The sequence below is a fragment of the Megalops cyprinoides genome, chromosome 9 (assembly GCF_013368585.1).
Source record: "Megalops cyprinoides isolate fMegCyp1 chromosome 9, fMegCyp1.pri, whole genome shotgun sequence".
NCBI classification, from domain to species: domain Eukaryota; kingdom Metazoa; phylum Chordata; class Actinopteri; order Elopiformes; family Megalopidae; genus Megalops; species Megalops cyprinoides.
Window position 1 is genome coordinate 6,381,743 of NC_050591.1, and position 12,201 is coordinate 6,393,943.

The 12,201-nt window shown below is 40.6% G+C and overlaps 2 protein-coding genes across 2 annotated transcripts in view; both read right to left on the reverse strand.

The window, feature by feature from the left end:
• LOC118783018 (LIM domain kinase 1-like) overlaps positions 1-9,675 on the reverse strand; it is a 33,404-nt gene extending 23,729 nt beyond the window's left edge. The window contains exons 1-2 of the mRNA XM_036536666.1: positions 9,479-9,675; positions 1,691-1,790 (exon numbers count right to left, since the gene is read on the reverse strand). Coding sequence (XP_036392559.1) covers positions 1,691-1,790; positions 9,479-9,536 — 158 coding nt within the window. The 5' untranslated portion in view covers positions 9,537-9,675. The remainder of the gene's footprint in view (positions 1-1,690; positions 1,791-9,478) is intronic.
• Positions 9,676-10,081: 406 nt separating this feature from the next.
• elna (elastin a) overlaps positions 10,082-12,201 on the reverse strand; it is a 32,261-nt gene continuing 30,141 nt past the window's right edge. The window contains exon 46 of the mRNA XM_036536524.1: positions 10,082-11,715. Coding sequence (XP_036392417.1) covers positions 11,669-11,715 — 47 coding nt within the window. The 3' untranslated portion in view covers positions 10,082-11,668. The remainder of the gene's footprint in view (positions 11,716-12,201) is intronic.

The following is a 12,201-nucleotide window of genomic DNA, read 5'->3' on the forward strand; positions in this document are numbered from 1 at the left end:
AAACAGGTCTACTCTCTCATCAGGCTGACAAGCGTTTGTAGGAATTGCCATGTGTTCTTGGGTACACAGAACGGTTTAAAAGTGTTAAAGCTTTTCAGGGCTCTGGGTGGGTTTACAGCTGTAGCTGTGCTATGGTCTTTTTCACCTTGACTACACATCGCTCTGAAAAGCTGTCAGTAGGACAATACGTCCTTCTGCCCTCATTGAAATGACAAAGTGATGCAGACTACAAACACTGTAATCAGATACTTCACGAACTGCAGATATTTCTGATCTAATCAACTTGCCTGTCTGGACACGTCGTACAACGTTCTTTGACTGCAGCCTGCCGCTAAGCAATCAGGATAGCTAGGTAATCACTAGTGAAAATAAGAGACACGATCTTATTTAAAAAAATAAATTGTGCTGTAACAATTTCGTAGATGAAAAGCATAATATTTAACAGGATATGCAAGACTGCTTCAACTAAAAAACTGGCACTATCAACAGTGGAGCTGGTCAAGGTTTAGACAGAAGCACAGTGATGACCAACGAGGCCTGCAGAATGACACTCAGCTTGAACAGGTGAGCAGCGGCCAATCGAGTGTGGGTACAGGCAATGTAGGTAGAGGGCTTCCTTTGGTTTTTTCCAAACAAAGACTCATCCAGATATACAAAAAATTGTAAAAGACAACTCACTGAGCCCACTACCCAGAAGTTCAGGTTTTGTGCTCATTACACCAGGTTATGCGCTGTTGCACACTGGCCTTGGTTACAAGAAGCTTCTGAATGGCAATTCTACCATAAATGTCACCTTTGTGAAAATCAATGCACAATGTTTTTGTTGAGACTGTGGCTTTTTTGTGTTTCTTAGCAACTAGCCGTTAAGCAATCCCTGTCAATCCCTGTTAGTGAGCTTTAACTTGCAAACACTTGTGCGTCTTTCCTGATGCAGTTTTTCCTTGCCATCATAATTTTTGCACTATTACCCTTGACATGTTAAATAATTTTGCCATTTCTGTGATTGATGTACCTGCAGTTCAGGCTATTTGACCTCAACATCTTTTAGATCTCTCATATTGTTATAAAAATTCACATATTAAAGTGAGAAAGAATTTGAGACGCCATCTTGACATCTTTTCCGAGAGTGGCCAAAAAAGCAGCTGAACACAGACTCACTGTGAGCTTACTCGCAAGCACTCTTTTCAGAAACCATATCACTGCTTAAAATGACAAACAAAGCCCTCAGTGTCCTGTTTGCTGTAAGCCAGGGATATACATATCCTCTGTTTGCCCTAGGAGTCTGAAGAGGGGGATAAGCTCTCTGTAATTCACCACAATTACTTAATGCTCCACACATGAGAATTCCAGGTTCAAAGTCCACCCTCAGGTTCTTCACAGGGCAGTTCTATTTCACAGTGTACTGTGGGGAGGTTTGTGCAGAAACACAGGAGCCAAAGCACACTGTGTCCAGTGCTAAAGATCTCATATCAATCAACCTAACCATATGACCATAGCCGTTTCTTTTTGGATAAACGACCAGGACGAATTGTGCTCATCAGCTGGAAAACAGCTGGGTTCCTATGTAGAAATGAAAATTTCACTATTTGCTAAAGCAAACATGGGGATGTGGACAACCCCAGGGCGTTTATGGTGAGATAAGATGACCCTGGGGGGCACCTGCAGGCCTGGCTGCTGCTGGAAGACTCACCTGAAACAGGCGGTGTGCCAATCAGAATTCAGGGCCTGAAGATACTGTTCATCATAGATCCTCTGTCTGCAGCTGGTACACACCGGCAACCTCCCACCAGCTACAACACAAAGACAGGGGAATTACACATACACAGACATGCTCACACATACACACAAACACTCTCAAAAACACTTAAACACATACACATGCACACCCACATACACACCAGTAAACCCCCACCAGCTAAAACGCATAGACACAAGATCAAATCAATCTCCAGACCTCAACTCAATCAAACATTTGTGGTTCAAACACAAAAAAACACTTCACAGATGAAAACCAAAAGAACTGAATTACCAGAGTAATTCTGTCACAAGAAGTGGACAAAAATCCCCCAAAGTAGTAATATAATGTCATAAGATTCTACAAGAAGCATCTCATCAGTGCAATTCATACCAGGGGATGAATTACAAAATGATAAATTCAGGGGTGTGAATAAATGTCAATCTCCTGTTTTCTGTAATAAAATGTATTATTTGGGAATGATAATATCTCTGCACAGTGCAAAGTTGTGTCACATTTAAAAATTTTGTTTTTTAAGCAGGAAAAAAATCTTTTTTCTTTCATAACTGCATTTTGTTCCTATTTAGTTTGGGGAGTGAATAAAGATGTGACAGCACTGAAAACACACACACACACACACACACACACACACACACACACACACACACAGACTCAGGGAGCCACAGACAGACTAGCGATACAGTATGACACTGTTACATACTACAAAACCATGATCAATTAATGTGTTCAAATGCAAAAACAAATCAGTACAAGGGGTTCACTTGTATGACTCAGTCATAAATGAGCTAACTCTGAGCTAAGTCAGCATGGATTAGCTGCACACCAAGCCTGTGGGAAGAGTGTAAACTATGAACACCAGTGAAGAGATACTGTAAGCAGAAGCATATACACCCCTGTTGTAGTGTGGCAGAGGCTTCTGCTGATGCTGAGTGCAGCCTGCTCCGTCCTGCATGTAGCGCCTTTCACCTGAATGCATTAGATGCACTTTCTTGTCTTCCTTTTTGAGTATTCTGGATAGAGCATTAACTAAAGGAACCCATGTAATGTAAAATGACACTGACTGCTGCTGCTCCTCACACAGATGCCCAACACTGAGGATTAATCAATAGGGGGTGCTGGCATTGATTGCCTGCCAAAGTCTTTTACAGATGAATTATTGATTTTAATTGAGTGATTTATATAATCGCTTTTGAAGGTACAGGTGGCACTGTAGCCTTGCTGATGATAATGAAACAGCCTTGTCATGGCAAACGCAGTCACATAAATAAAAGTTGTGGATGTAAACAAATGTTAGAAATAAATTTACTGCACTTAACAATTTAACGTAGGCCATGTTATCTTTGCAAACATGTGACTAACAATTCTTTGTGCGACAATGGAAGTTCTGTGGTGTGGTGGGCTAGCCTGAAGAATGGATTAGCCTACATTATGGGTGTATGGGTATGCTGGCTATCCTGAATAAAGAGCAACAAAGAACTAAGGAAGAAAAACAGTATCCAACAGTATATATTTTTGACTTATGAGATTAATTTTACAGGCATGTAACCTGTCCTGTAACTCCCTGCCATGTAAATTTTGCAAAGGTTTTCCAAGGTTGCAAACATTTGGTTGTGACTTGCAGGTTAGAAATGATTCTGCTTCAGATATGTATAAATGTGTTGTTGTTGTTGTGTGTGTGTGTGTGTGTGTGTGTGTGTGTGTGTGTGTGTGGGAGATTGAGAGGTGGTGATCCAAATACTGCATTACCTCTTCAATGCAATTACCCATCATGTTTTATGTTAGTGGGTATTTTGAGTAGCTTGCTTTTACCCGAAAATACCACAAGTGCAGTCACTCATGCACTCCACATTAAGAGTCTGGAATGGAAAAAATGCTGATGATAAGATCACAGCCCAAAATAGCTAATGACCCACACAGCCTTTAATTTAAACCCAAAATCTGATTGAGTGATGAAATGCTCCTCCTGCTGGTGGGGTGAGGGTGTGCAGGGGTTTCAGACTGAGGGCAGAAGTTCAGCCAAAAATCCTGTCTGAGATAAATATGAATTAATTACTATGACTATTCACTATAAGTTCCATGTTCACGTCAGGTTAGATAAAATATGATTTTTTTTTCATAGTAATTGTTCAAAATATTTTATATTTTCATATTTTCTCATGGTATGTTAGGTAACAGGAAGTGAACAGGCCCTTTCAGGATACTGCTTTTCTTAAATCTCTTTTGAACAGAGCATTCGAATGTTTTGCCAAGTGGACGACAAATGTTTCAGTAATGTCAGCCAGTAGGCTGCAGGATACTGATTAACCAGTAAAGGAAAATGAGAGGATCTGTGAGAGGCAGGCTCATTCATTAAATGGGCTGGGTCTTACAGATCAATTCTGATTCTGATGAGAGTGTCTATAGATCTTAAAATTGTTGACTGCCATCCATGAAGTAAATCGTCCATCAGCTATACAAAATCAGATAGATAGAGTCCATTAAAGTCCTCATTACACATATATGCAATTTCAAAATTGGACTGATCCCAAAAAACCCCTCCAGTTTTAATGGTATGCAATGATAAGTAAAGGCAAAAACACAGTTGTCAGGGTAACTGCAATAACCTAGACACTTGATATTACATGCAGTAAATTCAACTGCAAGTCAAGGTTAGCAAGCTAAGAAATGGACAGATAGCTAGCTAGCTAAACCATGAAGGAGGAAGAGATGCTTGTAATTGTGGGAGAACTGCCTGAATGGTATGTTATTTTTTGTCATAGCTACAGTCTCCATATACCAGTACATTATTATGCAAATGCAAGGTAAGCAAAATACAAGTACATTATTATGCACATTCAAAGCATCCAAAACTCCACAGTACCCTTTCAAAAATAGCTCCTCTTAACTGGGTTTGAACTTATGAGTGACTCCTGTGTCAGGTCTCATCCATATTAGTCTTTAGGTAGATAATTAACACAGCCAGAGCAACACACTATACTGATATCTGTAGGTACGCATTTAGCCAACCATATGAATTATGTTATTTTAATGTGTTGTTGAATTTTTGATGAGGAATGATCAATATGAATTTGCATCCCACACAGGAACTGGCTGAAGCATCTGGACACTGCAGAGGGGGCTGAAACCTTTTCTGGTCCAAGTCGTTAGTGGGTTGTACCATTAAGTATTCCAATATTCTTTCCAACAATTCTGGAACTGTTGTAGGACATGGAGGTGAGCTCTCCTATGGTACTGTGCCCTCTCCAACAGTCACTTTTTCATTTCCTGCTGCATTCAAATAATGGTTCTGTTGTCATCCTCTGTACATGGGCTCATAAAATTAATTCAATATAGCCTAGGTAGGTCTGTAGCCAACTTATTACTGTTTCAGTGCCTGCCCACCTTACTGGCTATGGAATGGAACTGTTGCAATGAACTGATGCTTTTTATGTGTCCCAAAGTTAACTTGTACACCATTATTAGGAGTCTCTTGACTGCCTTTTCTTGGGGTCAGGGAATAAATTTCCAGTTTTTTTCCAATTAGCCCTGGGTTTTCTGTTTTTTTTTTTTTTTATTCTCTCTGGCAGACCCCTCACATCCCGCCTACCACCTGTTTGACCTGTTGCCCTCCGGACGGCGCTTCAGGTCAATCAAGTCCCACACCACCAGACTAACCAATAGCTTCTTCCCCTGGGCCATACGGACTGCTAACAAACACTGACCCCCCCCCCCCCCCCCCCCCCCCAAAACCCTCTACCTCAATACAACTGTGCAATTCCACTGTGCACTTTAAGTAGTTTTTAAAAAGGCCATATTAATGCACAAATTTTTCGTTATATTTCTTCTTTTTAAATTCGTATTTTACTGTATTCATTGTATATTTTGTATATTTTTTTTCCTATGTCGTGTGCCTTATTTGTATTGTGTTTACATAAATGTTCCTCAGCGCGCTGCTGTTGCAGACCACCCACAATTTCGTTGCACCCCCACCGTGCAATGACAATAAAGTCTATTCTGATTCTGATTCAGATCTGCTATGCTACACATACAGCACTTTGTGACCATCTCAATTGTAAAAATGTGCTGTAACAAATAAAATTTGATGGACTGATTCTATTATAGTGAGTGTTACTGTTAGGTGGATGACTGAATCTACATGTTACACACCGCTTTCAAGTAAGACAGCATTAAAGTGCATTTTAATAAAATGAATACCTTTGACTGCATTATGTAAAATTAGCTGGCTCACAGAAAAGTAAATCCTTGCTGCCCAACCTTACAGGATCACATTGTAAAGATTTAAAATATGCCAGCAGGACACGGTGTAGCATAAGCATAACATGCAAACTGACATATGACCGATGAGCAGATGTTATGAAGGGGAAAGTAACTGATCACACTGGTGGAGTCGTTTTGTACATTAGCGGGGGTTTACTTTACATTGAGGGTATGTTCATACATCTCACTGATGAACTTCATCGGCTGTCTGTGCCGATACATTTCATACTGACATCTTTCCCAGTTCCAACGGAGGTGGCGGGGCTGTGGGGGGGCTCAGTGACCCTGTCTTACCATGTCACCCAAAATCAAAAAGATTTACGTAAATGTAAACATCAATCCATAGTGTGTTGTGTCACTGTCATAAAATAAATGTATAAGGTATGATACATACTAATTCATCATCTAAGTTTAGTGTGTCTTCTTATGGTCCCAAGACGTGCCTACTGTGTGACATTAGAAAATGTTCACATTGAGGGAATCTCCCAGAGAATGGGACAGGCGTCAGTTAGAGAGGTATTAATGTACATTCCATGAGTTGCCTTTTCTCCTCCTTGATTCCTCAGTGAAACATATCAAGGAGATGCAGAAAAGTTGAGAGGGTAAAAGGAGGTACATAAAGGAGAGAGGGCAATGGAACATCCCAGTTCAATGAAACACTTACTGCCAAACATCCCTGTGACGGAGTGCCATCACTACGGTTGAGTATGCCCTCTGACTGCCATACCAACGAGCCTGGCTCTTTGGCGTTGCGGTCAAAGTCGCATGGTTGGTACCCCGTAGACCCAGGTTCGAGGCTGGGTGGGGTGACTGCTCTCGCCCTTCGCTACAATCCCATTCAGGGGGAATGTTCTCCGGAATGTTTCTTCAGGACAGATATGTTTTTTAGAATGGAATGAGACATGTGCTGGGGCTTGCATCACAGATACTTGGAAAAAGTCTTTTGCGTGATGATACACCTATGCATCCTCTGCTAGAGAAGACAATCAAGGAAATGGCATGTTTCCTTCATATATCTCCAACAGAATAGGGACAGTCCCTAAGATGGTGACCAGTTATTGATTTCCATAACAGAGTGTGTGTGGATGTAAAGAACTGAGGACAGGAAACAATTAAGCACACTGGCAATCCAACCTGTGACAGATGTAGAGTGTTTTCAAACCTGCTCCCAACAAATTTCTCACCACAGCCAAAAGCTCTATCAAAGACTCTGTCTTGCTCCCACAGAGATTCTGACCACATCCGCACCAGTTATCTACTGATATGCCGCCTGCTCCCAACACACAAACAATCAACCTCATTTACGCTAATTTAACTTTTACATCCCTTCATGCAGGGATGAATATTTTCAACTGTAATTACATAACAAGACACACAGATGTATTCAAACATAGGCAAGTGTTTTAACTTCAAAACATTCAAACGAGAACTTGTTACAGCACAAAAAGTAAAGGATGAGCCTCACAAGTGGGCGGTTGGCTGTTTTAAATTAATGTAAATTGGGTACCCCAAACCCATTACTGGGGGCTAAATTTAAAGAAAGTCTTCACGATTGTTTAATATAATTATGTTTACCTGTGAGGTGAGCCTGTTTCACATGACCGCTACACTTAAACACTGTCACACAGCTCAGACCCAGTTTAATTCCTCTCCATCTGCATCAGCTACAACAGAAAACTTGTGGTACACCTGTCTACTGGTATTGCTTTCTAAAAACTAGTGGCTGACTCCATCGTTCACACTGACGAGTAAATAACAGTTGGCGCTTGAATTAGGATATGTTATAGCCTCTTAGCTGCCTAATAGGCCGAAAATGAGACTCTAAGCAATGCTTTGATTGGATTTGATTATCAACGTTGATCGCAAACTAGAATTACGTTTTCCTAGCATGATTATGCACTCTAAAAATTGTATTTACATAACCGGCTACATTTTCATTCTTATTTACATAGCTGGCCGTCATTTCTATTGATTTCATTTTGCGCATATCCTGCGAGCGTGATCTCTGACCGGTGTCCCACATCAAAACATTCGTGGCCGGTCCCACAGGAGCCCAGCCGTTACAGACCTCAATTTGAGAGTCTGTTTACAATGCGTTATCTTGGTAATGAAATAAACATACCCTAATTTTTTTACAAACTCTGCCCAAACGGACATCACATGGGTCACTGAAAGTTCCCCTATATGATTTCTGGAAGTGGTGTTGGAGCCCGGAACACACCACTGGTGCTTGCACAGGTACTGTATATGTGAAGCCGGCCCCAAACTAGATATTAATGTCAGGGCCTGGAGTTATCTAAAAGGTGTGAAACTGTAAATATAATACTTAAAATACTGCGAATATATAACATAGCTTTTAGTATAAAAGTTAAGATTAAATTGTTTTCCAGAGTTAACTTGCTACCAAATAGCTGTCGGCATGCAACCAAACAATGATAATAATAAAAAGAAACAAAAGTTAAGATCCGGCTAACCAATAGTCTTATCCAGGCAGTCATCCAACTAAGTAGGTACACAAAGTGCTGTATCGTCGCTGTCCGTTCTCCGTTGGAGAAGAACACGGAGGTCAGGCCGGCCTCGATTGCAGCCCCCATTATTTCGTGAAACAGGAATCTAGTTCTCACCAAATCATGCAGCGTGCTGCGACGTAGGGACAGACAGATCAAAGCTAATCCATAATGGAAATGCGAATATCAGAAGGATCTTACGACAACCCGAAACCAAAGCGCAAGATACACCACCAGTTCACTTGTTTGTTCTCGCCGATACAAATGATAGTGGTCGGCTATGTTCAATATGCAATATGTTCGACTGATGTACTTTCTGCAACAATTATTGGACACATATTAAACGTCTGCATTTAGTGCATGAGGTAAGCTTGTTTCCCCGAGGAGACCAACCCATTCCTACTTTCAATTTTAAAATGAATGGTGACAGAAAGACACAGAATACTTATCTCCAAATAACTTAGGTACATGGTCTCGGTGAAACGAGAGTAATCTGTCTCTTAATGACCACCGTAGCATATACAACACATTGCGTGTATTTTACCATTTATGTTTTCGTTTTATTTAAAAAAATTGTTCATATCTCTCTGCGTAAAGTAATCGTAAACATTCATTCACATGTTCACTCTAATACACGCATCCATCTTTACCTCCAGACGACCAACTGCATAAACGTAAGGAGCTGCGCGGTCTTGCTCCATACCACAGTGGATCAGACCGCTGCAGCAAAAATCACAGGCACGCGGAAAACGCCGTTTGTCCAAGTGACCAAATGTGTAACCTTTGCACACATGATTCGCTTATTAATTCTCAAACAGGTTCATCAGTTAACATTCTGAGTGCAAAATGTTTTGATGCTGGGTGAACGTTGTGGCTGCTCAGCATCTCTGCAGCTATGCATCAGGCAATGGGGAAAAACCGCGACCATCATCCTAATATGCACCCCTTTCCGACTCACCTTCGTCGTCCCCCATGCGTTCGTCCTTCCAGTTGCAACACAGCAGCATCAACCTCATTCACCTTCTGGCCGTCAGCTCGACGAGAGCCACGCACAAATACAGTTTATCCGGCTCCCTGGCGAACAGCTGGAGCTACGGCTTGCCTCTGCTCGAGGCTGCTCACGCAAGCGGGAGAGACGCAGTTATTCACCGACAGGAAGGGCCGAATCGAATGAACCAGGAAGGTTGCTTAGAGCTGGCCAACTGAATGCCAGCCCTGGGAAGTGAATGAGGGCATTTGCGTAGAGGAGGAGACCCACGACGCACACAGACGGGGCGGGAGGAATTTCTTCACATTACGAAAGCGACATGGCTGGTGTCAGACGTTGTCTACTTTCACGTCTGTAAGAGCAACACATACATTCCTTGGGAGCAGCATTTACATCATGCGAAACACGGTGGTTTCATGCCATCGTTTTCATTCATATTCTGTAACGTTGCCAGACAAACAAATAAAATATAATTGAGTATGTTGTATATCACTCTGAAAAGATAGACACCACGTTATTGGTTTAATATAGTTAGGTTTATTACTTTATTTACTTAAGTAGTTAAAATGTCGGGATTGCCAGGAACAGTTCTGCGATTCGTGGAAATTTTGTATTTCCAACACATTGACCCCTTTTAAATAAAAGCCCAGGACAGCCGTTGAGCGCGGACTTAAATATAGAACTGACTGCAGTTATAGACTCATACTGTCACACGTGCTGTATCTGTGGAGTCAGACAGTCAGGTAGAGAAGTAGCCTAATATGAGGTCATCATTGAATAGTGACGTCTATGAATAATAACCAGCAAGATAACAGCCAACAAAACAAACGAAAGCGAGAGAGATACTCTCGTTTAGAACAGCACCATTGACATCACTGAAGGGGGAATCACAAAGTACAATATTATTTAACATGGCTATTTTCCACAGCGATGACATTGCACAAACAAAGCACCAAAACGATGATACTAAATTAACGCAGAATACTTTACAAAGTTTGGACAAAATTAAATCTTCAGTTTAGAATGGTGCAAAACAAACAAAATTGCACTGTTGATGTATGATCCAACAATTTGCATACACCACGAACTGTAGGTAAATCATAATGTTAACCTTTAAACGATTTAAGACAGACATTCTAGTTTGTGAGTCATGCACCTAATGCCCAGCTCCAGGGATTTTATAAAATTAACAACTAAATTTGTATTTAACAGGTCAAACAGACATGCCTGAACAAATATTCAAATGTATTTTTTTGTGTGATTGCAGAATTATTCCATCAACAAAGCCAAAGGTATAATTTAAAGGCACAACATTAAAAAGAAAAAAAGAAAAAAAATCCTCAACAGACCCACACTGCACAAAATAACCTAGCTTAATGTCTGTTTTAAATCATCTTTTATGCCTGATATCAGTTTCCCATTTTCTGCACTCTTCATTCTTAGAAAAAAAAAATATTTCTGGTTGATTTCACTGACATTGATGGTAAACCTTCCCACCAACCCCCTCTACAAATAGCTGAGAGACTCTCAGGAAGGCATCACGTTCAGAAAGTCCTGGCAGGCCCAAACTCCTAAGAACAGAGACTCAGGGGCCTATGGACTATTAATTATTTTGAATACTTTACATTGAAAAATTACTAAAAATACAGAAAGAGTGTACCAAAAATGCGTCTCATGTCAAAAGATCAATTCTGTGGCATGTCCAGTATTGTCACTCATCCAAACAGGAGACTACTGGTAATGATCTTGTAAATGGGGTTTTAAAAACAATACTATTGCACACAATGTGATATTTCTGTTAGTGTTGAGCATGGTTATTTTACAAACAAGTGGGGTCACAACAGACACAGAGTCATAAAATCAATACTTCTGCAGCCACCATCAACAGTACAATGCCAATATAAACATACATATATTGTGTAGTGCACACATACTTATTACACTAAAATATTGTTCTTTCACATTCCTTTGTTTGGCTTTACATGTTTTTGAGTGTCACACATTGTTATGACTTTGCGGGCCTCTACATAATCTTGAGACATGTAAGTACAAAAAGTGAAAGGTTTGTCCGTCGAAAGGGTCTGTTGTAAATAAAATGTACATTCTACATCATGCAGTAGCACCATTGAGTCTTGAGGTCACTTCCTGTCTCAAGATGTCTCACTTCCTCCTCCTTCCACAGTATTTGCCCTGACATCCAGCGGCACCTGCAAACAAACAGGATTCTGATTCAGTGCTGTCACTTCTTGTCTCCATATCACTTCATACATTATCAGGTCGCTCAGGTAAGGACCAAATGAAACCCACAAAACCAAAAATGACAGGGAATGACAGAAAAAGTTATATTGTCCAGGCAGTTCATCAGAGCTATAGTCACTGAATGTAAACGTCCCCTACAAGTGGCAGAATTAGTGCACAGTATACGGATTCATTCAGTTCTTCCAGTTTGTTCAGTTATCTCAGTGCATGACTATATGAATCTCCTTTAGTTCGTTCAGCTATTCCAGTACATGACGATGTGAATCTCATTCAGTTCATGCAGTGTATTTCCTTCTCCAGCCACAGGGTGACTCTGTTAGTGGCACATGCTGTATATAATAGTGTCATATCATGAAAAATGTTATACTGTACGTAAGCAGCATGTAAAACAGAGGATCCAACATTCAACTAAAACTAATGCCATATATATATTT